At 33.5% G+C, this 26,622-nt stretch overlaps 1 protein-coding gene across 3 annotated transcripts in view; it reads right to left on the bottom strand.

The window, feature by feature from the left end:
- The window catches only part of TBC1D15 (TBC1 domain family member 15), a 71,635-nt gene that overhangs the window by 17,761 nt on the left and 27,252 nt on the right, over positions 1 to 26,622 (bottom strand). For 2 of the 3 annotated variants that reach the window (XM_081310132.1, XM_081310133.1), the window contains exons 4-10: positions 25,239 to 25,377; positions 20,296 to 20,506; positions 9,820 to 9,922; positions 8,299 to 8,496; positions 6,348 to 6,476; positions 5,298 to 5,401; positions 4,173 to 4,267 (exon numbers count right to left, since the gene is read on the bottom strand). In XM_081310132.1, the coding sequence (XP_081166258.1) occupies positions 4,173 to 4,267; positions 5,298 to 5,401; positions 6,348 to 6,476; positions 8,299 to 8,496; positions 9,820 to 9,922; positions 20,296 to 20,506; positions 25,239 to 25,377 (979 nt within the window). The remainder of the gene's footprint in view (positions 1 to 4,172; positions 4,268 to 5,297; positions 5,402 to 6,347; positions 6,477 to 8,298; positions 8,497 to 9,819; positions 9,923 to 20,295; positions 20,507 to 25,238; positions 25,378 to 26,622) is intronic. The other variant, XM_081310134.1, reaches the window with a different exon arrangement.

The raw sequence follows: 26,622 nt of genomic DNA, 5'->3' as shown, positions 1-26,622 counted from the left end.
TTACTCCCTTGGGAATTTTATCTAGTTTTCCAATTCATAGTTTCATGACGTCTCATACCATATATATATTAATGACCCCTAAATTTATCTCTAGCCCCTTTCTCTCTTCTGACTTCCTCCTAGTAAGATGTGGACATCCAAGAAGCAACTGAATTCCAAACATTCTCTTCCAAACTTTCTTTTCTCATAGCTTTTCCCATTTTAGTAAAATAGCACTTCCATTTCTCCAGATGTTCCCCTAAAAACTTTAGAATCATCCTTTAATCTTTGTCTTCCTGTCTGACACTGATATATTAGTTAAACCTTCAAAATACATTTAGAAACAAATATTCAGTTCTCCCACCCAACTCATTCTACTTCCCAGCCCAACCTCACTCCATTCTAGCTACACTGGTCTCCTTGTTCTTCTTCAAACATGCAGAGGTCAGGAGCCCAGAATGCCTTTTACCCAGATAGTTGTATAGCATATACCCACTTCTTCAAGCGTCTAGTCAAACCTTTCCACCTCAACTGCTAGCCCCCCAGACCAAGCAAACATCATCTCTCACCTGGACTATAGCAATAGCCTCAATTGATCTTTCTCCTCCCACCTTTGCCACTCTACACTTAATCTCCAGACAGTTAAATCATTGTCACTATTCTGCTCAAAACCCTTAATTGGGGGCTGGGAATATAGCTCAGTTGGTAGAGTGCTTGCCTTGAATGCACAAGGCCCTGGGTTCAATCCTCAGCACCACCAAAAAAAAAAAAAAAAAAAAAACATCTTAATTGGCTTCTTATTTCACCCAGAATAAAAGCTGAAGTCTTTACAATAGCAATGCTCTACATAGATCTATATCTAATCCTCTACCATTACTCTCTGATTTCATCAGTTTCTATATTCCATCCCAACTCATCCCAGTCACACTTGTCTCCATTCTATACCCTCAAAATGTAAAAACATTCTGGGATGGAAACAAGTCTAAGACAAGTTGATCCTTTCTGCTTAGGATGCCTTTTACCTATATGTCAATCTGCATCACTTACCTCTCCCCTTTTACAAGTTTCTACTCAATATTCAATATCAGTATCTCAATAAACGCATTCTATAATTGCCCACGCTGCAACTGCAACATCACACACAAGCTACCTAACCCTCTTCCCTGCCTTATTTTTCTATTCAGCACTTACCACTAACATACCATGTTACTTACTGATCTTGTTTACTGTCTGTTCCCCACAGGAATGGAAGCTCCTTGAGGGTAAGAATTTTGCCTGTTTTGTTCACTGATGAATCCCCAATGCCTAGAGGAGAGCCTAGTACATAACAGGCACTAAGTAAATTTAATTGAATGAATGAATGTAGGAATGCTTAAAATAATCAATGTGATTTTAAAAGATGCCCTGGTGATTCTGATGTGCAGTCAAAGTTAGAAAACAGTGAAATAAAGACAAGGGTCCCTGAGCTCTCTAATTGTCTCTCTTAATCCTAGGTAATATATTTCATGGATATTAATAATACCCAAATTTATATCTCCTATCAGACCACTTCAGACTATGTGATTAGCACTTAACATTTCATATGTATGTTTTAACTTAAGGGGTGAAATACTTTTATTAGGTGAAAACACCTAATTAAATTTCCCCATACCTCATATCTTAAATTCCACCCCATATTTAATACATTAAAAAATCTTATCAATTCTATCACCAAAATAGGACATGAATCCTTCTATTTCTATATATCTCTGCTACCACCATCTCTTGCATAGATACCTGCCTCCTAGTAACTGGCGTGCCTATTCCTACCCTTACCTTTATACAACCCATTTCCTCAGAGCAATAAAAAATTATTTAAAAACATAAATAAGATACCCTAACTTAAAATGCTGCAATAGTTTCTCATCATATTTGAACATGCCAGTTTCTCATCATGATTCACAAGGTCTACAGGCTACTATACAGTTTTGCTTTTAATATATTTTTTTTAGTTGTAGTTGGACACGATTCCTTTATTTTATTAATTATTTTTTTATGTGATGCTAAGGATCGAACCCAGCGTCTCGCACATACTAGGCAAGGATTCTACCGCTGAGCTATGATGCCAGCCCCAGTTTTGCTCTTAATAAGATTAATTTAAACCCCCCAAAAAGCTTTTGGCAAACTGTTATGGTTTAAATATGCAATATCCTCCAAGAGCTTATTTGTTAGACAATGTAAAATTTTTCAGGTGAAATGACTGGATTATGAACCTTGACCTAATCGGTGGATTAGTCTACTGATAACAGATTAACCAAGTGGCAAATGTAGGCAGGTAGGATGTGGCTAGAAGAAATTGGTCACTAAAGATGTGGCTTTCGGGTTTATGTTTTGTCCCCCACTGAGTTGAACATGTCTCTGCTTCCTTGTTGCCATGTCCCGAGCTGCATTCTTCTGCCACATCCTTCCACCTTAATGTTCCTGTTCTGCCTCACCACGGGCCCAGAGTTATAGAGTTGGCCATCTGGGGACTCAGACTTACCAACTGTGAGCCAAATAAACATTTCCTCCCCTAATGGTTCCCGTCAGGTCTTTTGGTCACAGCAATAAAAAAAAAAAAAATAAATGCTCTCAAAAAATGTTTTTTAGAAAAAGTATTACAGAAAAAGAATTTTAAAACTAACCTATTATATTTATACTAATAGCATAGTATAGTTAAAAGAACATTTAATTAAGAATTAGGTTTGACTATAAGTCTAGAATGTGGAACTACATGAATAGATGGCTTTAAAAAATTCACTAATCTTCTCTGGACTTCAATTTTATTATCTGCTAAAAAATAAGAAAACTACTAAAATACATCTCAATTCAAATTATGCTATGGAGATTTAAAATATCTGGATATTTCTACCAGTCTCCTGGAAAGAATGTGAATAGGACACAATAAAAAGTTGAGAAGATGACAGTCAACATCAAAGGTACCTGATATAAAGGGAAGAGAATATGTCATGTAGGGGAAAAAAGATTCAAAATAGTGAATCAGTTAACCTCTAAGATCCCTTCCAGGTTAAATATTTTATGTCCAAGCAAGGGAAAAAATATCCATTACCATTTTTTCTACTGAAAATGGAAACAGGGAGTTTTATTTGGAAACTTCAGATAACTCCCTTTCTCAGGACCTCCAACCTTTTGCCTTAATAGAGGAGGGATACAGTTTATTCTGTTATAGGTACTAAATCACTGGTATGTTGGGCTTTCCACTATAATTGAGAGAATTTTTCTTGGAAGAGAGGTGGTGGCAACACATCCCTATACACCTGTGATGCTATGGTTTTCCAAAGCCAATATAAAAGTTTCAAATCTAAGTTCACTAATATCCAAAGTCACCCTAAAATTACAGAAAAACCATATGATAATACAGTAAATATTAAAATTGGGCTCAAACTTAACCATGTGACCTTAGACAAATCATTTATGCTTTCGATGCTCCCATTTTCTCATTTGTAAAGTAGATATTATGAACTGAGGCAGATAGCAGACTTGTAAGGTACATAACAGAAACTATGTATCTTTCAATAATTGATACCAACCTGGTCTTTATCATAAAAGCCAGAAAACCCAGTAATGAGTATCTAGACACAGGCTAATACTTTTATGATAAAATTCTATCAATCACCTCTTAAGAGAATAGTTATTCCCTGTCAAATATTCTATTTTCAAATACAAAAATTTACTACTTAAGTTATTTACCTAATTAAAAAATAAAATGTATACATTCTTAGAGAAGGTCCAGATGGATATAAATCAAAGTTATTGACCATGATTATCTCTGAGAGACAGAAACAAAACTAATTTTTATTTTCTTCTTTTACTCACATTTAGTTTCTAATTTTCTATAATAAACACAAATCACTTTCATAGTAATGAAAAACTAAAGTTTTTAAAAATGAAATCAACTCAACAAGCAAATAAAGCTAAATAATCTTTTTTTTAATTCCCATTTTGAAAATGAAAATTGAGTACCTCAGCACTTATAATGACTGAATTCATGTCTATTGGATGAGAAAAATCAAGAGCTTTATAATACAAGTCCCATTGTACTTTGCAATTTTGATTCTTTTGAACCTCAAAACTGAACCATCTTTGCTTCTTTAATTTTATCAAGACTTCAATGTAAACCCCTCTCCTACATTTCCAAAGTTAAGAAAAATTACCGATAAGACTTCTATAATCTCTTAACCTCGAGTTTCTCTTCTCTTGTTCCTCGCTGACAGACTTCCACTGTAGTTTCATCCTGAAGTATTCATCACTATAGAAAACAATTTTATACCAAAAAAAACTATTTGAAAACTTTTCTTTTAACATTGCTTAATTGGGTTTTTCTATAAATAGTACAGGAAAGCATTTATGATGTTTAGTGGGATGGTAACTCATAAATATGACAGTGAAATTTTGCTTTATGTTATGGTAAATGAATGAAAACAAACGAAAAAATAACCTCATACATGTCACAAAGTTTATGTGATAAAGTTAGGCTACAGGCTAGAATAACTTTAGGTACGCTTTTAAAAACATCCCAATTCTTAAAATTATACATAAAGTTATTCTAGTCATTAAAATTATTTGACCACTAAAGTTTCTGAATAATTTTAAATATAAATGATTTTTTAACGCGATATAAGAGTTCCATTTTCCAACCAGTCTATTATAGAAATTTGTTAATGTAAAAATATCTCAGAAGTACTGGGATTGGTAGAGATTTTGAAAACGCTCCACAGGATAGAAGTAGCTTTAAGTCAAAGGATAGACTGACAATGGGGAACAAGAAATATACCTGCAAAATATACTCTTTTCAGTATAAAAAATAACTTAAAACAGAAACATTCTTCTAAAAGAATTATCAGTATGTAAGAGTATCATGAAAATAATTTAAAGGTAACTAACCTAAGTAGTAAACATACTTATCTCATGAGTTTTTTTTTTATAATTTCAGAATAAATTATATAACTGAGTCAAAATGAACAAGATACATTTTTAAATGCAGGTCTAAATAATTATCTTTAAAGTACGCAAAAAGCTTGTACACAAGGTTGGAACAAGAGGACCTGAATTTTTCTATCATACTCACCTTTTACATACTCACCAATATACAATGAGGTCCTTCTAACTGTTTCTAGTTAGAACTATTTATAGTGCTCATAATTTTTAAGTTAAAATAATAAAAATGAAATTATTTTCCTATTTTTCTAGTCTATTTCAAATTCTCATTTACAAACTCTATACTAATTTGTATGGTTAAGTTACAGAAATTTCTTTGACAAACAAAGACCAGTACTTACGTTTTTTGCTTTTGTAATTGAGTCCTTTCATCCTTGGTACTTTCCCAAGGAAAATATCCCAGAAGAAATTTCCATGCTTGCTTTCTCAATGAATGGCTAAGACCCTGAAGAAAGCATGTACATTAAATTAGCAAAAAATAAACAGCAATAGTGTAAGTTCACAAAACTGGCAAGAAAATAAATAAGAAAACTAATACTTAAGAGGTAGTTTTAACTGGGCGCAGTGCTACATGCCTTTAATATCAGAACTCAAGAGGCTGAGGCAGGAGAATCATATATCTGAGGCCAGCCTGGGCAACTTGATGAGGCCTTAAGCAACTTAGCAAGACTCTGCCTCATATACAGAATGGAGAGCCAGGCATGATAGCACATGCCTATAATCCTAGCAACTTGGGAGGCTGAGGCAGGAGGATCACAAGCTCAAGGCCGGCTTAGCAACTAGCAAAGCTCCAATCAACACAGAGAGAACCTGTCTCAAAATAAAAAATAAAAAGAGCTGGGGACATACTTAATGGTAAAATGCCTCTGGGTTCAATTTCCAGTACTGGGGTGTAAAAAAGGTAGTTTTATACATAAAAATAGTTCAATTCAATGAATACTATTTTCTTTTTCACTTCAAGAATCTGAAGGTGTAAGAAGCTGCTAGAAAGTTTACAACAATGCAGAGTATATAGTAGACTATATAGTGAACAGTGAGGCTAATGAGTTTTTCTAAGCCCAAAATTACCGGATAAGGCAAATGCTACTGAGGTACATGCCTCTTTCACAAAACCCATTAAAACTTCAAGTAAGGAAGAATATCTGCCCCTAGGTTTAAGGGGCAGTTATCTCCATACTTGACCCCCAGGGACATAATAAGTACTTTGCTCTGTCCCTCTCAATCCAGAAATCATAAGGTATCATTCAAAGAAATAATTCATTCTTCCCCTTAAAAAAAAATCATAAGGTATCATTCAAAGAAATAATTCATTCTTCCCCTTAAAAACAAACTAACAAATACCTCAATACTTGCAGTATATAATATAATCAATATTAGAGTTTTTAAATTACCCCTCTAAATATCATCTGCTTCATATTATCTACATTTAAAATTCTTCCTTCAGAATCAATGTTCTTAGACCACTCTTCCAGTGATACTGGCTCTCTCCTTTGAACAACAGGTCGTTCTCCCAAGTCAATCTAAAATAAGTAATAAGAGTACTTCTTTAACAAGTTAGATTAAATCAAGGTATACAGAAACATTATTTTTCAAACTTGAGTTCTCTTTCCTTATTTTCTAGTGTTTAGTCCATGGATTATAAATTAGCATTAAATACATTTTCCGCCTCTTACTATACAAATAACTGTGTTACAAATTCAGAGATACGAAATCCCTTAGATTAAAAACATTTGTCATTTAAGAAAAAAACTTCTTTGCTATTTTGGCATTCAGTTATGTAAAACAGAACATTCAACATATAAACTCTGTGAGACCTTTCAAATCAAGTAGTATGCTACATTGTTTTAAAAAATTTAAAAAGGAGAAAATTTTTATATTAACCATTTCTTAAAATTAGCTCTTCTTGGGGCTGGAGTTGTAGCTCAGTGGCAGAGCACTTCCCTAACATTTGTGAAGCACTGGGTTCGATCCTCAGCATCAAATATAAATAAATAAAAAATAAAGGTACATCAACAACTAAAAACTATTTTTAAAAAAATTAGCTCTTGGGCTGGGGTTGTGGCTCAGTGGCGGAGTACTTGCCTAGCATGTGTGAGGCACTGGGTTTGATTCTCAGCACCACATATAAACAAATAAATTCATAAAGTTCCATCAATAACTAATAAATTTTTTTTAAAAATTAGCTCTTCTTCCAAACTAAAGTTTGTATTTGTCAAAACTGATTCATAGCCAGGCGCACACCTGTAATCCCAGCAGCTCAGGAGACTGAAACAGGAGGATCACAAGTTCAAAACCAGCCTCAGCAAAAGCAAGGTGTTAAGCAACTCAGGAAAACCCTGTCTCTAAATAAAATACAAAATAGGGCTAGGTATGTAGTTCAGTGGTCAAGTGCCCCTGAATTTAATCCCTGGATGCCCCCCTCCAAAACAAACAAACAAACAACAACAACAACAAAAAAAAAACCTGACTCATAACCCATTAGTTCCACTTGACATTTTCTAGCTCTTTGTTTTTAATTCAATTAACAGATGTTGGTAATTTAAAAATACCAATTCCAAGATAAAACCTTTAATTAAGCACAACTTGGATATTTATAATTTTCTTTCTATAAGTAAGTCTAGAATTATAACAAATTAAAAATTCTTGTTAAGCATATATTAAGATGTACTATTAATTCAGGGCCAAAAAACAATTTGACTTAAAAAATAAAAGACTCACATGAAAAGAAAAACCGGAGTGTCTCTGATGCCTCCCAAGAAAACACAAATCAGGAACAGAACTAAGAGGCAATATGCAAAGCTCACCAATCACTTACTCCTATTCACTTAATAAAACAACCTGCTCACAATTATTAAAAGGTAATCAAAATACTGTCATATATAACTAAAAAAACAAAAAGATTTTCTTTTAAATTAAAAAAAAAAGGTAATCAAAGAGCTAGACATGGTGGTGCAGGCTTATAATCCCAGCAACTCAGGAGGCAGGGGAGGAGGATTGCAAGTTCAAAGCCAGCTTCAGCAATTTAGCAAGACCCTGAGCAACTTAGGGAGACCCTATTTCAAAATCAAAAGGGCTGGGGATGTAACTCAGTGGTAAAATCCCCAAACAGGGGGGAAAAAGTAATAAAAGAAAAAAGAGTAACAACACTCAAGAAGAGAAAGTACAATCAAGAATATGGTGGAAGACAAGTGTTAACTGTCAGAAATGTTAGCAAAAAGCTGTAAAAACAAGTTAGGGGAAAGAGGCAGATGTCACTAATATTGAGTTTTCATTTCTACAGCATTCAGTGCACATACTCCCATTAAAATAATAAGACTGTATTAAATGTAAATCTCCACTCACTCTTGTAATGACTTCAAATCCTGGTTCTTCTTGTTGATTTATTTTTAGGCCTGGAATAGCATCACTAAGAAAATCTGCCATTTCTGAAGGTGGTCGTTGGTGTGTAGAGGGATCACTGCCTCTTAAACTATCGAAAATGTAGTTTGTCACTTTGGAAAATCCTACCATAGTTGCTGTGTAAGGATCCTTTTTAATTTTCTATGTAACAGGAAGAAAAATATTGGCATTATTCATTCAAACAAAGAGTAAAAATATCCCCCACTATAGAACAAAAAGCAAAGCTTTTTTAAAGAGGAGAAATCAGAACTAAAATAAAGTGTTCTAAGATTATCTTAATTTTTTTCTTGGAAGAAAAATTTAAATTTTCTAAGCCAACCTTTCATTTGGTCAAAATAGCATAATAAACAGCAAGTGAATCTACTGATTAAATTACAGATAAACAAATGATTTGCAGGCTTCATCTAATCTGCATATATCAGAAATATATGCAGTGCTTACTTTCCAGTGGTGAATGACCCACAACAGCTTTCTTCTGTCTAGCAGTCTTGCCTTTACAAAAAAAATAATAAATAAATATTCCTTGAAGTGTGTACTAGCACCTAGCACAAAATTTGACAGCTATATTTAGAAGCTCGGTATTTAAATAGTAGCTGACATTTTAACCCAATTATAGTGATAGTAAAAAATCATACCAGTAAGAATAATTTGTCTGGGACAATGCTGTCCGAGAAAACAGTAGAAAAAGCCTTTTGCTGTTAAGTCCGAGGGTTACTTCTGAAACATACGCTGCTTGTTCATTCAAGTTTAGCAAAATATTTATTAAGTAACTGATTATTTCATAATAAGAAAAGCTGTCCCCTCACTTTTTATTTTAAACAATTTTAGCTTCCTATCCTCCTTCCTAAAAAGCTCCCTCTCATTAATTAATTAATCTCATTAATTTTTATATCTTCAAAACCAAAGAAATATATTTCAGTGCCTGAAATATGTGTTCAAACATCTGTTAATAAGTGCATAAATGAATAAGTAACCATCTCATTAGTTCACATAGTAATCTAAGTGAAATTCAGCCATACTAAGTGCACAATTTTTAGCCAAATGCAAGAACATGCTAAAATACTTTTAGAGAATTAGATTATCATGACCCCAAAATAACCTATATAAATGAAAAATAAAGATTCAAACCAGATTTTCCCTAAATTGATCATTTATGAATTCAAATTTGTTTACTTTTTGACTCTTAACCAATGAACACTGTAATGAAAATCTACTGATATCCAATTTTAGTATTATGATAAAGAGAAAATTTTGTGTTAAGAGTAAATAATAACCAAGGAAGCTTCTAGGACTTGCAAATAATATGGATCATATTACTATTTCTATAAAATTATAGAGTATAGTTCCATAAAGATTTACACACACAAGTCTCATTTCTGAATATTCTCTGAGAAGGTAAAAGGTAGAATATATATAAAATATTGAGTCAAATTAATTAATACAAGATCAACTTAAGAAACATACTTGTATTAAACCATATGCTGGTTCATCAAGAAGATTTTCAAAAGACTGTGAAAGACTTTTATTCTGACAATTCACAAGAAGTATTCTTTTATCCTGTGGAGATCTGTAATGAAAAGGGGATTTATAAAAACTTCTAGCATACTACATCAACACTGCCTGCACAATTACTAATGCATAGTTACTTTTCCTAGCAAAAGAAAAACTTAACATCCAGTTCTAGAAGTTTCCCAAATAGTCTAGCAAATATTTAATAACTATTTTAAATGAGTTCTCAACTACATAAAATAATAAATTAGTAAATACTATATTAACAAATTGTATACAAAAATTAATAAGTACATTTTTATTCTAGGCAAAGCTAAGATGTTTAAATTATAATGAACCCAAATTCTTGTTTAGAATTATAGGATAAAAGTTTTTTAAAAATGTCTGCCTTTATTATCATAAAAATTAAAAAGCCAAACAACTGTATATGATCTGAACAATACAGAAAATATGTCTTTTTTTGAAATGGTTCCCAATTTCATTCCACAGTTTGGTAAGTAGTACTGCTTTACAACGTTTTAAAAATACAGATGCATAGTTATTTGGTAAAGATCATTAATCATGCCAACCACAGTTATCAATACACACATATGAATATATTTAACAAGATTATTGTATATTATTTAGGTAACAGTATATTTTCAGTTTTCTTGCTTATTGAAATTCTGAAAGTCTCTCTCCACACTTGTAATTACACAATAAATAACATGCTTTCCAACTAGACATCTAATTTCAAATAATGACACTAATTATCCAATCTTTTTTCTATTAAATATAGTAAGTTTTTACACTTAAGTTGTAATAAACATATAACTTTTGTGTTTAAAATCAAAATTAAATGTGCTATTTTACTGCTGTTAACACCTCTAGTTTATTATAAATGTTCAAGATAAGATCTTTAATAACAGTTATCTCTTCTCAATTCTAACACAACAGGACGTAACAAGAATGCTACAGAGAATATAAAATCCAAAACAAGATCTTATTCTTACACAGTCAGAAACAACACTGAATCTGTAGAAACAATAGCAGCTAATAAGCCCATTGATTTTTTAAAAGAAACTGAGGTTATTCTTTGACATGGGGGAAATGTAGTTGAAAACACTCAATTTTCATCAAACATATTTTCCTAAAATTTTGGGGGATAGTGGGTATGATGAAGATTTATAAATTCTCACGAAGCATTTTTTTTTTAAATGCTAGGCCAACTTTGTTTTTGGTTATAACACAAATGGACCTTTATTTATTCATTTATTTATATGCAGTGCTGAGCATCAAACCCAGTGCCTCTCACATGCTAGACAAGTGCTCTACCAACTGAGCCACACAATTCCAGCCTAGACCAACTTTTAAATGTAGCTCAGAAAACAAAAGAAATTAATACAAGAACATTTTTTTTCTTTTTTTTTTCTTAGTGCAGCACTAAATACTGTGGATATTTTGTTTCTAACAATAAATTACATCAAATTATTTCTTTAAGATACTAATTAGAAAGTGGTCATGAAAGTCAATAAAACACTGCCCATCATGGGTGGGGGGAGGGGATGATGGCCAAAAAACATGCAACCTTCGGTTATCTGAGCTCAGATAACTCTATGGCTCTGTAACAACTAAAGTGGTCACTAAACTGAAGATGGGAAGAAAAAAACTGACTTACCAACAAGCAACCCCAAAAACTACTTAAAAGGAAATATTTTGTTTTTTATACCTAATTCTGTAATGATAGGTGGAGGAACCATATGAGAAAGAGAAATAAGAAGAAACTTAAGACCTGATTGTCCTGAAGGAATCAACAAAACATTAAAACATCAGTCAAGGGACAAGCAGTGTAGTGCTAGGCAACTATACACTCCAAAAGAGGGACCACTGCCCTTATAGAATATTATTACAACACTGTTTTAATCTACAAATGTGTATTCTGGGAAGCTGATCTTTTATGCCAACATTATTCAAAATTTTCAAATTCACTGCAACAGTAAGATAAACTTTTAATGATGCTAGTATCATCAATTATATTAAAACCCACTAACGAGCTTAAAGAAAACCATAGTCTAATATTACAACAGAAGCATATCTCCCGGAAACTCTGCAATGCATTCCAGGCTTTGGAATGAGTATCTAATCAAAGACCTGAAGATAAATTTAGAAACTATAAGTAGAACAAGGTTTGTATGCTGAGATGAAGTAGCAATCTTTTTTTTTTTTTTTAAAGAGAGAGTGAGAGAGGAGAGAGAGAGAATTTTTAATATTTATTTTTTAGTTCTCGGCGGACACAACATCTTTGTTGGTATGTGGTGCTGAGGATCGAACCCGGGCCGCACGCATGCCAGGCGAGCGCGCTACCGCTTGAGCCACATCCCCAGCCCTGAAGTAGCAATCTTATATTGCTATTAAGAATGCCTAATATGGGGCTGGGAATATAGCTCAGTGGGTAGAGGCTTGCCTCACATGCACAAGGCCCTGGGTTCAATCCCTAGCACCAAAAAAAAAAAAAAAAGGAATGTCTAATATATAACGCTAAAAAAAAATAAAATAACATTGCAAAGGATATCAGTAAAAAAAATGTGAATAAAAAATAGGTACACAATATTTATAATAACAAAATGTTATATCTAGAACTTAATCTTGTACATGGTACTTTATGATGATACAACCCATTTGGCTATGGGAGGGGGAATACTTTACTATTTGGATATTTACCTATAAATGTAAAAATGGCCAAAATATTAATGGAATAAGCAGGCCTCATTTATATCATTGCAACCAACTTGGTTCAAGAAAGTAAAAATGGACTTGTGATTCATTTTTTTTTTAACCCAAGTGAATATTATGGTTTAAGTGATGATAAATAGACAACACATATAAACGTCAATGAATATAATGCCTTGTTTTCCTGGGATAAGACAACCATTTGAGAAATACTAAGCCTCAAGAAACTGGGTTATTTTGCACTCTGATTAGGTTTACAAGAATGAAAGAGTAAACTAAGCACTGTTGGCCTAGCCTCTTTCTTCCTGGCTCTTATAAGGCTGTGAATCCCTAGCACAATCTCTGCTCAACCATATGGCAAAGCCTTGCTACTGTGGGAAAATACCTACTGTTTAGGGAGAAATACTTAATTATTAGGGAGTGTATTAGGACGACAACATAGCCAAAGTTATAGGCAACAGTCTTCAATTTAGCTTAATTTTAAAAAACCAAACACAGGGGGCTAGGGCTATACCTCAGTGGCAGAGCACTTGCCTAGCACATGTGAGGCACTAGGCATGATTTTTAGCACTACATAAAAATAAACAAAATAAAGGCATGCTATCTGTCTACAACTAAAAAAGCAAAAACAGAAACAAACAAACAAAAACACCAAGCAGATATCTAGTCTAATTCTCTTGGTTTTCAATTCTGAAAAAGATGGGAAGGATGACCCCCATGCACAGATTGGCTAGCATCCTAATGTAACTGAAACCAAGTGTTTCTTCAACTACTATTCTTTGTAGTTTCTTCAACTGTCTTTAACCACAAAAAGATGACTCTGGGAATATCATTTTGCATAGGATAACTGCTCTAGGCACAGGAAATGAGACTTCCCATGCCGATACACCTCATAAAACAAAAAGTTGAGGATAATATTTGGAAGTTTTCATTTCTTTGAACTTTAACTTTAAAATGTGAGAATTCTATTTACTTGGATCATAACTAACAAAAACAAAGACCTTCAAATCTTTTTCTTTGCAAACTTCATCCCTAGCTCTGCATGATGTGGCAAAAGCTAAGAGAACCAGGTTGCTCAATTAAATTAATTGTAATGACAGGAACATATTAGCCTCGGAAGCTATTAATTGAGGTGCTCCATTCTATTCCCATAGAGTGTTTAAAAAAAAAAAAACAATAAAAAGGAAAAATTTTCTTAAGAAAATGACAGAAATGAATACAGCAAAAATGGCTGGTACAAATTTGGAGTTTTTTTTTTTTTTAATATACTGGTGACCATTTGAAGAACCTTTACTTGAACTCGTGCAATCTCTGGTGAACTATAAAACATAATATAATGAGCATAATTTGTGATAGGAAAGGGAATAGGCAACACTTATTTTCAACCCAGAGGAGAAAGAGGTGCCATGAGGATAAAAATATTAGATGTACTATTCTTACACATTTCAGACCATTTGTGGGCAAAAAATAAACTGCCCCCATATTGTCACAGGAAAATATACAAAGGAATAATGGTTGACATTATGGAATAGTTTTTGAAATCATCTCTTCAGACAACTATCCCCTCCCTCAAGGATAGTCAAATCCTGGTGGGCCATAAACTTAATAACTGAGCTCAAAGAGGAGAAAAAAATACATATATATATATGTATGTATGTATGTGTGTATATATATAGATAGATAAAGAGAGAGAGAGAGATATTAACCTCTTCTATCTTTTCTCTTTTACTAGATCATTAAAATTTGTATTTAATCACTTATGCTCACCTCTCATTCTACCTTATCCTCCCTCAGTTGATTTCATTCTCACCTGTTTCAATTACTACTATACACAAAACTACATACTATCCTGTATTCTTTTGTACTATGTATGTCTTATTCAGAGTATTTACTACAGTTTTACAGTTTTACATTTGTTTAATTGATGTTTGTCTTTTCCACAATACTACAAAGTCCATGAAGGAAGAAACCATATCTTTTTGATTACTGATATTTTTTCTAGCATGTAACACTGTTACATCTAAGAAACAGCAGCCCCTCAAAAAAAAAGGAACGAAAAAAAATATGTAGGAAAGAACATCAATTCCATAGCTTCATGTTTCCAAATGGAAATAAGCACTTTTAAAGAAACTCTCCTTCCTGAGATCAGCAGAGAGCAAGGTGCGGCTTGTCATAACCCTTTCTGCTTTCTGCATGTTCTCTCGTGGGCCTCTCTGTCAACAGAGAACATGTTTTTTGGCATGCTCTCATTCTCATGGCAAATGATCTGTCCTTGCTAGGGATGCCTAGGGTAGTCAGAAGTGACAATAACTGAGTAAGTTCAAAATTAATTTGAGATGCCAGGAGTGGTGGCACATGCCTGTAATGCCAGTGACTTGGAGAGTGAGGCAGAAGAATCACAATTTCAAAGTCAGCCTCAGCAACTTAGCAAGGCCCTAAGCAACTTAGAACCTGTCTCAAAATAAAAAATAAAAAGGGCTAAGGATCAAGATATAAAATTAACACCCATAAATCAATTGATATACCAATGATGAATCAGATGAAAGAGAAATTAGGAAACCCATCCTATTCACAAATACCCTCAGGGGGAAAAAAAATACTTGGGAATTAATCTAACAAAAGTAGTGAAAGACCTCTACAATGAAAATTACAGAACACTAAAGAAAGAAATTGAAGAAGACCTTAGAAGATGGAAAGATATCCATGCTCTTGGATAGGCAGAATTAATATTGTCAAAATGGCCATACTACCAAAAGCACTATACAGACTTAATAGAAATATTATTAAAATTCCAATGATGTTCTTCATAGAAATAGGGAAGACAGTCATAAATTTCATTTGGGAAAACAAGAGGCCCAGAAGAACCAAAGCAATCCTTAGTGAAAAGAGGCATCACAATACCAGACCTTAAATTATACTACACAGCTATAACAACAAAACGAGATGGAACTGACACCAAAACAAACAAGGGAACAGAAGACACAGAGACAAAACCACATATATACAGTTATCTCATACTAGACAAAGACGCCATAATGACATACATTGGAGAAAAGACGGCCTCTTCAACAAATGGTGCTGGAAAAACTGGAAATCCATATGTAGTAGAATGAAACTGAACCCCTGTCTCTCAATCTGCACAAAACACAAAGTGGATCAAGACCTAGGAATTAGACCAAAGACCCTGTGTCTACTAGAAGAAAAAGTCTGCCCAACTTGCCATCATGTCAGCTTAGGATCTGACTTCCTTAACAAGACTCCTAAAACGCAAGAAATAAAATCAAGAATCAATAAATGGGATGGTATCAAACTAAAAGGCTTCTTCACAGCAAAGGAAATAATCAAGAATGTGGACAGACAGCAAACAGAATGGGAGAAAATCTTTGCCACTTGCACATCAGATAGAGCATTAATATCCAGGAAATATAAAGAACTCAAAAAATAACACCAAAACCCCCAAGTACCCCAATAAATAAATGGGCAAAGAAACTGAACAGGCACTACACAGAAGTAGTAATATAACTGGTCAACAAATATATGAAAAAATGTTCTCTAGCAATTAGAGAAATGGAAATCAAAAACTACACTGAGATTTCATCTCACACTGTCTAGTCAGAATGGCAGTTATCAAGAATACAAGCAACAATAAATGTTAGCAAGAATGTGGGGGGAAAGGTACATCATACATTGTTAATAGGACTGCAAATTGATGCAACCACTCTGGAAACCAGTATGGAAATTACAGAGAAAACTTGGAATTTAACCACCATTTGACCTGTTATCCCACTCCTTGGTTTATTCCCAAAGGACTTAAGATCAGCATACTACAGGGATGCACCTACATCAATGTTTATAGCAGCTCCATTCACAATAGCAAAGCTATGGAACCAACCTAGGTGCCCTTCAACAGAAGAATAGACACAGAAAATGTGGTGTATACATACACAAGAGAATATTACTCAGCCATTAAAAAAAAATAACTTTAGGACTTTTGCTAGTAAATGGATGGAACTGGAAACTGTCACGATAAATTAAATAAGCCAATCCTCAAAAAACAAAGGTCAAGGGGCTGGGGATGTAGCTCAAGCGGTAGCACGCTCGCCTGGCATGCGTGCGGCCTGGGTTCGATCCTCAGCACCACATACAAACAAAGATGTTGTGTCTGCGGAGAACTGAAAAATAAATATTTTTTTTTTTTAAATTCTCTCTGTCTCTCTCTCTCTCTCCCTCTCCTCTTAAAAAAAAAAACAAAAACAAAGGTCAAGTGTTCTCTCTGATATGCAGATGCTAACACACAATGTGGGGGTGGTGAAGTTTACTGGATTAGACAAAGGGGGATGAAAGGAAAGGTGGGGATGAGAACAGGAAAGACAGCAGAATGAATCGGACATAACTTTCCTATGTTCATATCTGAATATATGACCACTGTAACTACATCATCTTCAACCACAAGAATAAAATCCTAATTAGAATAAGTTATACTCCATGTACGCATGTCAAAATACACTCTGCTATCATGCATATCTAAAATAAACAAATGAAGAACTTTCTTATTTTTAAAAAAAAAAGAAAAGAAATGGAATTGGGGGAGGGGAGGGCTGAGGATATGGTTCAAAATCCTGGGTTCAATCCCTGGTACAAAAAAAAAAAAATTTAATTAATTTGAGGGGAATTATGAGGCTACATACTTAAGACTCACTAATAATAATATTTTTATCACCACCTCTGCTTCTTCTATTTACTTCTCATTTATACAAATTCAGAAACAGAAACTAAGCTCACTACCTCATTAAAATGCTACCAACACATATTCAAGATATACATACCCCTATAACTGTCTATGTGATTAACACTGTCCTTAAATCTATCAAGGACAGAAAATTCTACCTCCTGAATTTAATATGCCTGCCTCCTAATTTCCTTATAGAGTCATCCGAACCTACAATCTATTCCTCACAATAATCCTTTTAAAATCATATATCCAATTGATAATTACCATGACATCTATTCATTCAACTTTTACTGTGCATTTATCTATAAGTAACCAGCACTGTGGCTAGGAAGGGGGGGGATAAAAACAAGATGCAATACCTGTCCTTCTGAAACTTACATTCCATAACAGAATGCAAAAGAAGTAAATAGACAAAATTATTTTATGATCTTAATTGACATGAAGGAAGCAGACAAAAAAATAAGATAGAAGGAGAAATTTATTAGATGGTGAAAGAGTGATCTAAAAAAATCCCTCTGAGGAAATACTAAACTGAGACCTGAGATCAGAAAGGAATTTTGATGAAGAAACTTTTTTTTTATGGCTGAGTAATATTCTCTTGTGTATATATACCACATTTTCTTTGTCCATTCTTCTGCTGAAGGGCACCTAGGTTGGTTTCATAGCTTAGCTATTGTGAATTGACCAAAAGATCTTTTCCAGGCAAAAGAAAGAGCATGTGTAAAGGACTTTAAGATACAAAAGAATTTAAGGGATTTTAGGAACTACAAAAAAACCATGTGATAAGAACACAGCAAAGAATGGTTAAAGATGAGATTTAAGATAAAAAACAAAGCAAAGATAGAGCAGGCCCTTGTTGACCATCATAAAAAGTTCAGAATTATATTTACTGTTGCACAAAGACTTTTCTTCAAGTTAAATTCCCATATCCCTCAAGTATCTTCCAAACACCATTGTGATCCTTTTCCTTACACTGGTTATCTCCACAGTGCAGAATAGTTAGTCCAGCACATTTAAAATGCAGTACAGGGCTGGGATTGTGGCTCAGCGGTAGAGCGCTCGCCTAGCGTGGGCGGGATGCGGTAGAGCGCTCCCCTAGCGTGGGTGGGACCCGGGTTCGGTCCTCAGCACCACATAGAAATAAAGGCATTGTGTTGTGTCCATCTACACCTAAAAAATAAATATTAAATAAATAAATAAAATAAAATGCAATACTTAAAACTAAGCCTGCTTCTCTAAAGTATGATCTTATCAGTAAAGAGTAAGATTCCTCACCTTAGATAACATGCTTTAATTAACAGTCTCAGATCAAAGAGCTCTTGTAAGTTATATCACAACACATTTATTGAGTTTACTACAGTGCTAAATGCCTCCACAGTCTCTAATGCTGCTGCTCAATCAACTGCCATGACCACCTGCTCCAATCATGACACTGCCTCTCCTGAAATCTACTTTAACTTCTCAATGGTAACTTATTCACAGCTTCTCTCTTGAAAATTAAAACCAACATACCACCAATCAAGCCTGACTTTCTTATCTTAATGGTATCAAACAGCATGCTTAGTGCCATTCAGAGGTTAAAGAAAGAAACTCAGGCCAGGAGCTATACAATCAAATTTGCTGGGCTACTCCCATCCTTACATAATCTAAATCTAGTCAAGGTGCTATTAAACTCTACTATAAAGTGAAGAATTATTAATGGAGTTAACAATCATCTACTGCAGTTCTCACAAGCCAAAAACCTCAATTTCTCCCTTCTCAATTTGATTTGTGATCCAACCAATCACAAAGTCTAGTCCTAAATATTTCTCCAATACTTCTACCTTGCCTGCCACTCTCCTTGTTCCAGCCACCTTAATCTCATCTGGATGAATGGAACCTGCCATCGTGACTTAACAAAATCTTTCGTGCTCTGGTCCTTACACATATCTCTGGCCTTATATGTAACTTCAGTACTTTTCTTTCCCCCCCACTTTACAGACCTGTAATACGAACTACGATTACATCATGCTTTTGCTCTCCCTCTACTAAAGCATTCCTCCCTCTAAACGTTCACACTAATGATTCACTATTTTTTCAGATCTCAACTTAGATGCTACTGCTTCCAGAAAATCTTCTTTGATCCTCAATTCCCAATATAAATTATGTATCCCTTCTTTAATCCTGGGAGCTCCCAAAAGTACCCTGCAGTTCTTCCCTCTTAGTTCTTGAGTTTTAATTGCCATTTACTTGTTGGCATCCTTCACAAGAACATACATTCTCAGAGACTGAGTAACACACCTGTTTTGTTCATTCTAAGTGTCAAGCAAATAGCATAGTACTTGAGAAGAAAAAGACACGCCCCACTCCACCCCCAAGAAAAAATTGTTGAGAATGAGACCAAGAAAGCATATGTCCAGGTATATAAATAAGACAAGATTTTTGAAAAATGAGAAGGCTTTGTTTTCCAATTTACATATAATTTTCAAAAGACACAGGCTTGCCTGACTTAAAAGTTCCAACATTACAAATAAACTTGCATTTTAACAGAAAAAGGTAAATTAGTAAATATATAATTCATAAATTACTAACACATAATTCATTCAAACAATAATATTTTTTAAGTATCTTTCTTTAGTTGTAGATGGACACAATGACTTTATTTTATTTATTTACTTTTATGTGGTGCTAAGAATCGAACCCAGTGCCTCACATGTGCTAGGCGAGCACTCTACTACTGAGCCACTACCCCAGCCCTCCAACATAATAATATTGAATTAGTCTTTTCTTTAAAACACTAATAATGTGAAAACATGTCAGACTGAAATCACTAAAATGGCAAAAAATTTTATTTGGTCATTGATCCAAAGTCAATATCCCAGAAAAAATTAAGTTGTTCAAGCCCTCATATACACATAGGGCACTGAGGCCCAATGACATGTGAAACTAGCTTACTTTGGGGTTAATACAATAATCCAGTTTCAATAAGTAGAAAATAATTTGATACTTACTCACACAATACCACATATTTTTCAAGAGATTCAATCAGTAGTTTGCTATCTCCTTGATGAAAGTGCAGAGCAGGGAGTACGACATCATCCTTTAGTCTGAATACCAAATACGACCAGCCCATACCTTCTTTGTTTTGCTTGATTGATTTCAGGTCTGTCAAACTGAACAGGAATGACCATTTGCTTTTCCCATTTCTATGACTCGGAGCATCTTAAAAACAAGAAAGTGGGGCAAAATATTTTGTTCACCTTTTTAAATGTACTGAGAGTGCTCTTCATGACTGCCTAAGCGAAATCTGTTAAACCCAGGGAATCATATTCATTCATGTTTCTATGGTTTCCATTTGTATTAGAAATGGCAACATAATGTTTTCCTAAAAAGAATTATTTTTAAAATAACTACCCTGACACAAATAAATCCAAAAAAACGTTATCCCTATGTAAAATATAAGCTTTGCCCCAAAATGATCATGACTTTGAAGCAGGCTGGCTCAATCCAAATTGCAGGTCTATCATCTTACTAACTGAATAATCTGCAGCAAATAACTGAATCTCTTTGAGCCACAGTTTCTTTTCTTTTTTTTTTTTTTTAAAGAGAGAAAGAGAAAGAGAATCTTTTTTTAAATATTTATTTTTTAGTTTTCGGTGGACACAACATCTTTATTTTTTATTTTTATGTGGTGCTAAGAATCGAACCTAGCACCCTGCACATGCCAGGAGAGCACACTACCGCTTGAGCCACATCCCTAGCCCCAAGCCACAGTTTCTTTAGCTATAAAATGGAGATAATTATAGTTACTTTCCAATACCATCCCAATAATTAAGAGATAATACTTGTCAACTAAGTGGTACAGGCCAAGTATATAACAAATAATAAGTGTTAATCTTTCCCACTCCATACCAAAAAAAAAAAAAAAAGAGTAGCATAATTCTCTTAAGAAAATCATTTCATCTTTAAAAAATTTTTATTTATCTACTTCCTTTTGTAATAATTTTTAAGAGACTCTACTGATAATGAAGATAAGCATACTGATTTAACAACATCAACAACACTGGAGTGACTATACAGATGATTTGTTTCCCCCCCACACCCCCACCCAAAAAAAAAACAGTGGGGGATTAAGGATGAAAAGATGAGAAAGCTTCAATAAGAAGGAAATTCAGGGCTGGGGTTGTGGCGCAGAGGTAGAACACTCGTCTAGCATAAAAATAAAAAAATATATTGTGTCCACCTATAACTAGAAAATAAATATTTAGGGAAAAAAAGAAGGAAATATACTTGATCATTTTGCTAAATCAACTTTCTGTTAAATTAAGACCTCAGTTCAAACCAAACTATAGTTACGTAAAACTAGCATTTCTGAGTATGTTTACAGAATTTAAAATCCTATGGGCTGTGGTTGTGGCTCAGAGGTAGAGCACTCGCCTAGCATGTGTGAGGCACTGGGTTCGATCTTCAGCACCACATAAAAAGAAAATAGAGATATTGTATCCACCTAAAACTAAAGTAAATAAATATTTTTTAAATAATAAATAAATAAATTAAGATCCTAGGTTCAGAAATATTTTCATAACTGTTCACAAATCAAAGATTAACTATTAAAATAAAAAATTTATAAAAGGAAAGAAGTATTTTTGTTAATAACACTAATCCCAATAATCAATTTCTAATCTAAATTAGTTTATTTTAATAATTTAACTCAAACAATAGCATGTCGGTGTCTCTAAAATTTTAAACTTTTCTGTTATTTGATAAGAAATGTCACATTATTATCTTGCTACTCAAGATTTTTATGAATTGTCCCACATAATCATAATCAATTCCATAAGGATAAACTACATAGAAGACAGCTGCCTCTAAGACTTGATCAAAAGACCAATCAGTGTTGACCTGCATGTATGTTATCTGCTCATCTAATTAGGAACACTATTGCTCCATCATCCCAAACAAAATTTCCTAAACTGATAAAGAGAAACCCAGCTTACAGAAACTTCTATCTGCAAGCAACATAGGGACCATCATTTCATGGGCATTTTAACAAGTATCATTTGAAAGATATTCAGAAAGGCTCAAGTAATTGACCTACATTACACTGAGGTGCCTAGCTTCCACACTAGTTTGAATGGTGAACTCGTATCTAATGCTTATATTAGATTAAGTGCCATGTGCCCACCTGACTACTTTACATAATGTTTCACTAGTATAGAACTCATAAACACCACTATAAGCTGATGAAGTGAGAATATTTCTAGAATTCCGACATATCCACAAATCATTTAAGTATGAATGTACCTGAACTATTCAGAAAGCATATTACTAAATTATTTACGAAGACTAAAAAATGTTTTCTAGAAAAACAGCAGTGAAAAACTAGATAGACAATATTTTAAATTATTTAATTGCACCAAGAGTATTTAATCTAAATTCATATAAGAAAATTATATGGTGAATTTAAAACAGGATATGAGTTATAGAAATTTGTGCATTTTCAAGAGTAAAGATTATACATAAATTTTCCCTTCTGAACGGAAGAGACATTACATATTGTATTAAAAAGGAAATACCTCACACATTTCCTCACATAAAGCTCTGACAAAGATGAGAGAAATATTAGAAGTTAATTCTACAAGTCCCTCCACTAGAAAGTAGACTTTTAGAGAATAAGAACTTTATTTTGTTCATGGGTATATCCCAAGTGCTTAAAGAGTGGCTAGCGTACAGTAGGTAACCAAAGATGCATTTTTCACTAATAATCTAATATTAAGTCAACACAAAAGTAATCTGCAAGTTATTCTGCTGCCAATAGCTACCCAGAAATAGAATTTATTATAAAGAAAAACTAAGAAAGCCAAGAGTTAATTTGAAATGTCCTCCCTTCTCCATAAAGAAAAGTAAGTAGTTCTAATAAACTTATGTCACCAAACACATAAAAATAATCTTCAACACACTGACATGGAAAAACTAAAAAGTAATACAAAACAGTTCAGTAAGTCTCCATATGTCTTGAACAGAATTAAATGAAAGGCATGACATTTTATTACCTACATACATTTGGATATAGGTAATAACTTTTAACAGTGTATTTTTCTGGGAAGAAATATTTTCAAAACTTTATATGGTATATAAAAACAAGGGATTTAGTAAAATAAACTTACGAAATATAAAGTTAAATGCTCTTAAAGAAAAAAAGTTAAACAAGTCCTCAATAGTCAAATTGTTTAAAGTTTTGTCCCAAGTTTACTTTCTGCCTTTCCAAAAAGAAAAAAAGTACAAAGTAAAAATAAAAGGTGACAAAATTAATACAAACTTTTTCCTCTGGGGGGAAAAAAAACTTCAAAAATATAAAATATTTCATAAAAAGTTCTAAGAAATTTAATTTCTTAGGAAATGTTTCTTTGACTTTTATCAGTTAACAAAATAAAGTCTGTAAGTCTGTTTACTTTATAAGTCACTTTGTGTGACCAAGTCACATAAGCAGTATTTACATCTGTGGTTTTTGCTAAGCTCAGTTACACAGAAGTTCTCTATTCTGACTACATATTAAAATCACCTGAAGACCTTTTGGAAAATATAGATGCCCATGCTCCCTCTCCCAAGTCTGTATTTTGGTTTTGGTTTTTTTTTTTTTTTTTTTTTTTTTTTAACCCTAACCTCTCCAGGTAAATTCAAAGTACATCCAAGGCTGAAAAACCACTAATCCTAAAAAGATCTATATTGCCAGTTTATGCTTTTCTCATCCATGTAATTCTTCATTTGTTTATGAAAATTATTTTGTTCATTCCTGTGGTCAAGTTTTAAGCATCAACAAACAAAAAATATTTCACATAACCCAATCTTGAACAAATCCTTACAACAGAAGGAGATGTCAAAAATCATCTCACCCCCGACATTTACTAAATGGTTTTATCTTTCCTTAACATTTTGTGTTCTGGTTAAGGTAAGAACATTCCATTTCAGTAGAAAGAGCAAACCCAAATGCCTTTCCACTCCCCAAAACGTCACACCAATGCATGAGCTGACTGTTAGTAATAGCTTGTGAAATACTATCTACTTCTTAATTGGGACTATTTCCTAGACATGATGAAGTGCAAGCATAACTACTAAAAGTGGGAATAATTCCAGAGGCCATACATTAAAATCAAGCTCACTTAAAACTGCTAGACAAATACATGCACCCATAAATTTGGCCAGCCTTTAAACAGATAACCATGGATAATTTCTAAATTCAGGCCAAAATCATAGAGAAAATATCCTTTCTGCTACAAAATACAAAGGAATCAATATTTTTTAAAATGTGATATTTTAACTCTATACAAGAATCAATATTTTAAAAAGAAATCACAAATAGGCTGGCTATATCACAGATGGGCTACTGACATCATACTTGGTACAATATACAGTACCATATAGTATCAGTATATAAGTCATTTCCTTTATATGAATTAGCATATCAGTTATGTCAGGCTGCTAAATTGGGTCTTATTTATGTTAACAATATGAAGATAATCACCACCTAGCAAATAGGAATTTAAATATAGGAAGATAAACAGTATCTTAAAATAAACAAAGGGGAGACTAAAAGGAGCTGTGAAGAGCCCAGTAAGCACTGAAAGTAGAATGGTACAGTTTAGTAGTATACTCCATCTCCCTCGGTGCTTTCGGATGAGAAAACATGATATTTTAAATCCCAGGTTAAGAAAAATGTACATGAAAGACAGATGATTATTTAAAGTATTTCTATTTTCTTTTCCATTAATAACTACAAAATAGAACAAGTATTTTTAAATCCTTATTTAAAGATGAAAACAGAAACAAAATGAGAGTTATACATATTGAAGCATCAAATCACCCTTCTGAATGAGGAGTATTAAAGAATTTTCTTTGTATGTTTAGTAGTATACTACAGCAAACCAGTTTAAGATTTCAAAAATTTAATTCATACCTCCATTGGTATGTGGTTTCTTTTTAAATGAAACTGTATTAACCATGTCCCACTCGGCTTCATAACTGTTCAGATGTTCTGATCCTCGATGAGGTCTTTCTTTTGGGGTCTGGGTCCATTCTACAACTGAACTGGAGTCCTAAAATAATTATAACATATAAAATATTTAAAGTCTGAAACAAGAATTTCAATCCATACCACCTCAGCCTTCTATTAAATTAAGTCTGTAAGTTGTGGCAGACAACCAAACACTATTGCCTATTCTTTTCTCCCTCGCTCATCTTTTCTAAAAAACAAGAAAAGCTTGCCTACACTTCCTTGCAGTTATGGTTGTCAATGATAATACATGCAGAATTCAATTCAGTGCTTCTGGAAATGCTTTGGCTTTCATAATAAAAGCTTGGTAAGGTTTCACTGTGATTGCCCGGAGAGATGAAAAGTCTGGTGGGAAAGTAAAGGTAATCAGTTTTCCAAAATAAACCTATAACTCAGGATTTATGTAGTAGGGAAAATATGTCATTTGGATGAGAATAAATTTTATAAACAAAATCTTGTATAAAGAACACATAATTTTTACAACAACAACAAAAAGATAATCAAATAAGCAAAGGATTTAGAAAAGGCACCTCTCCAAAGAAAACACACATACGAACAGATGAAAAGATGTTCAACATCATTAGTCATCAGGGAACTATAAATCAAAACTCTGATGACATACCACCTCAGCTATTGGTTGAAGTGTGCTGCCCTGCACCCCTAAGGAAAAGTCTTAGAATGTGATTTTATTAATCAAGTTTAAATGAGGCTATATAAATGGGTCCTAATCCAGCATGACTGTTGGTCTTATTTAATCAAGTTAAAATTAGATTATTAGGCTGGTCCTCATTCAGTATAACTCATATCCTTATTAAGATATGAGTTATGTGTTCTTTATACAAAATCTTGTGTTTTTATACAAAATCTTGTATAAAGAACACATAATTTTCCCTTTATTAAGAGGGGAAATCTTAACACAGACATGTATAAATGGAAGATGATGTGAAAACACAGGGAAGAAGAATGTCATCTACAAACCTGAAACTAGAAGGAAAGGTAAGGAACAAATTCTCCTTCACAGCACTCAGAAGGAACCAACGCTGCTGACAACTCACCTTGACTTCTGACTTCTTCCCTCCAGAACTGAGAAAATAAAGTTCCAATGTTCTAAGCCACCTAGTCTATGGTGCTTTGTAACAGCAGCTTTAGGAAACTAACACAACTTCATACTTACTAGGTTTACTAAATTAAAAAAATACCGTAACAAATGTTGGTGAAGATGTGGAAACACTAGAATCCTCATATACTGCATACGGAATTAGAAACTAGTATAGCTGCTTTGGAAAAT

This window comes from Spermophilus citellus (genome assembly GCF_964194105.1).
Source record: "Spermophilus citellus genome assembly, chromosome: 10".
NCBI lineage: Eukaryota > Metazoa > Chordata > Mammalia > Rodentia > Sciuridae > Spermophilus > Spermophilus citellus.
This window is presented reverse-complemented; position numbering and strand designations above follow the sequence as displayed.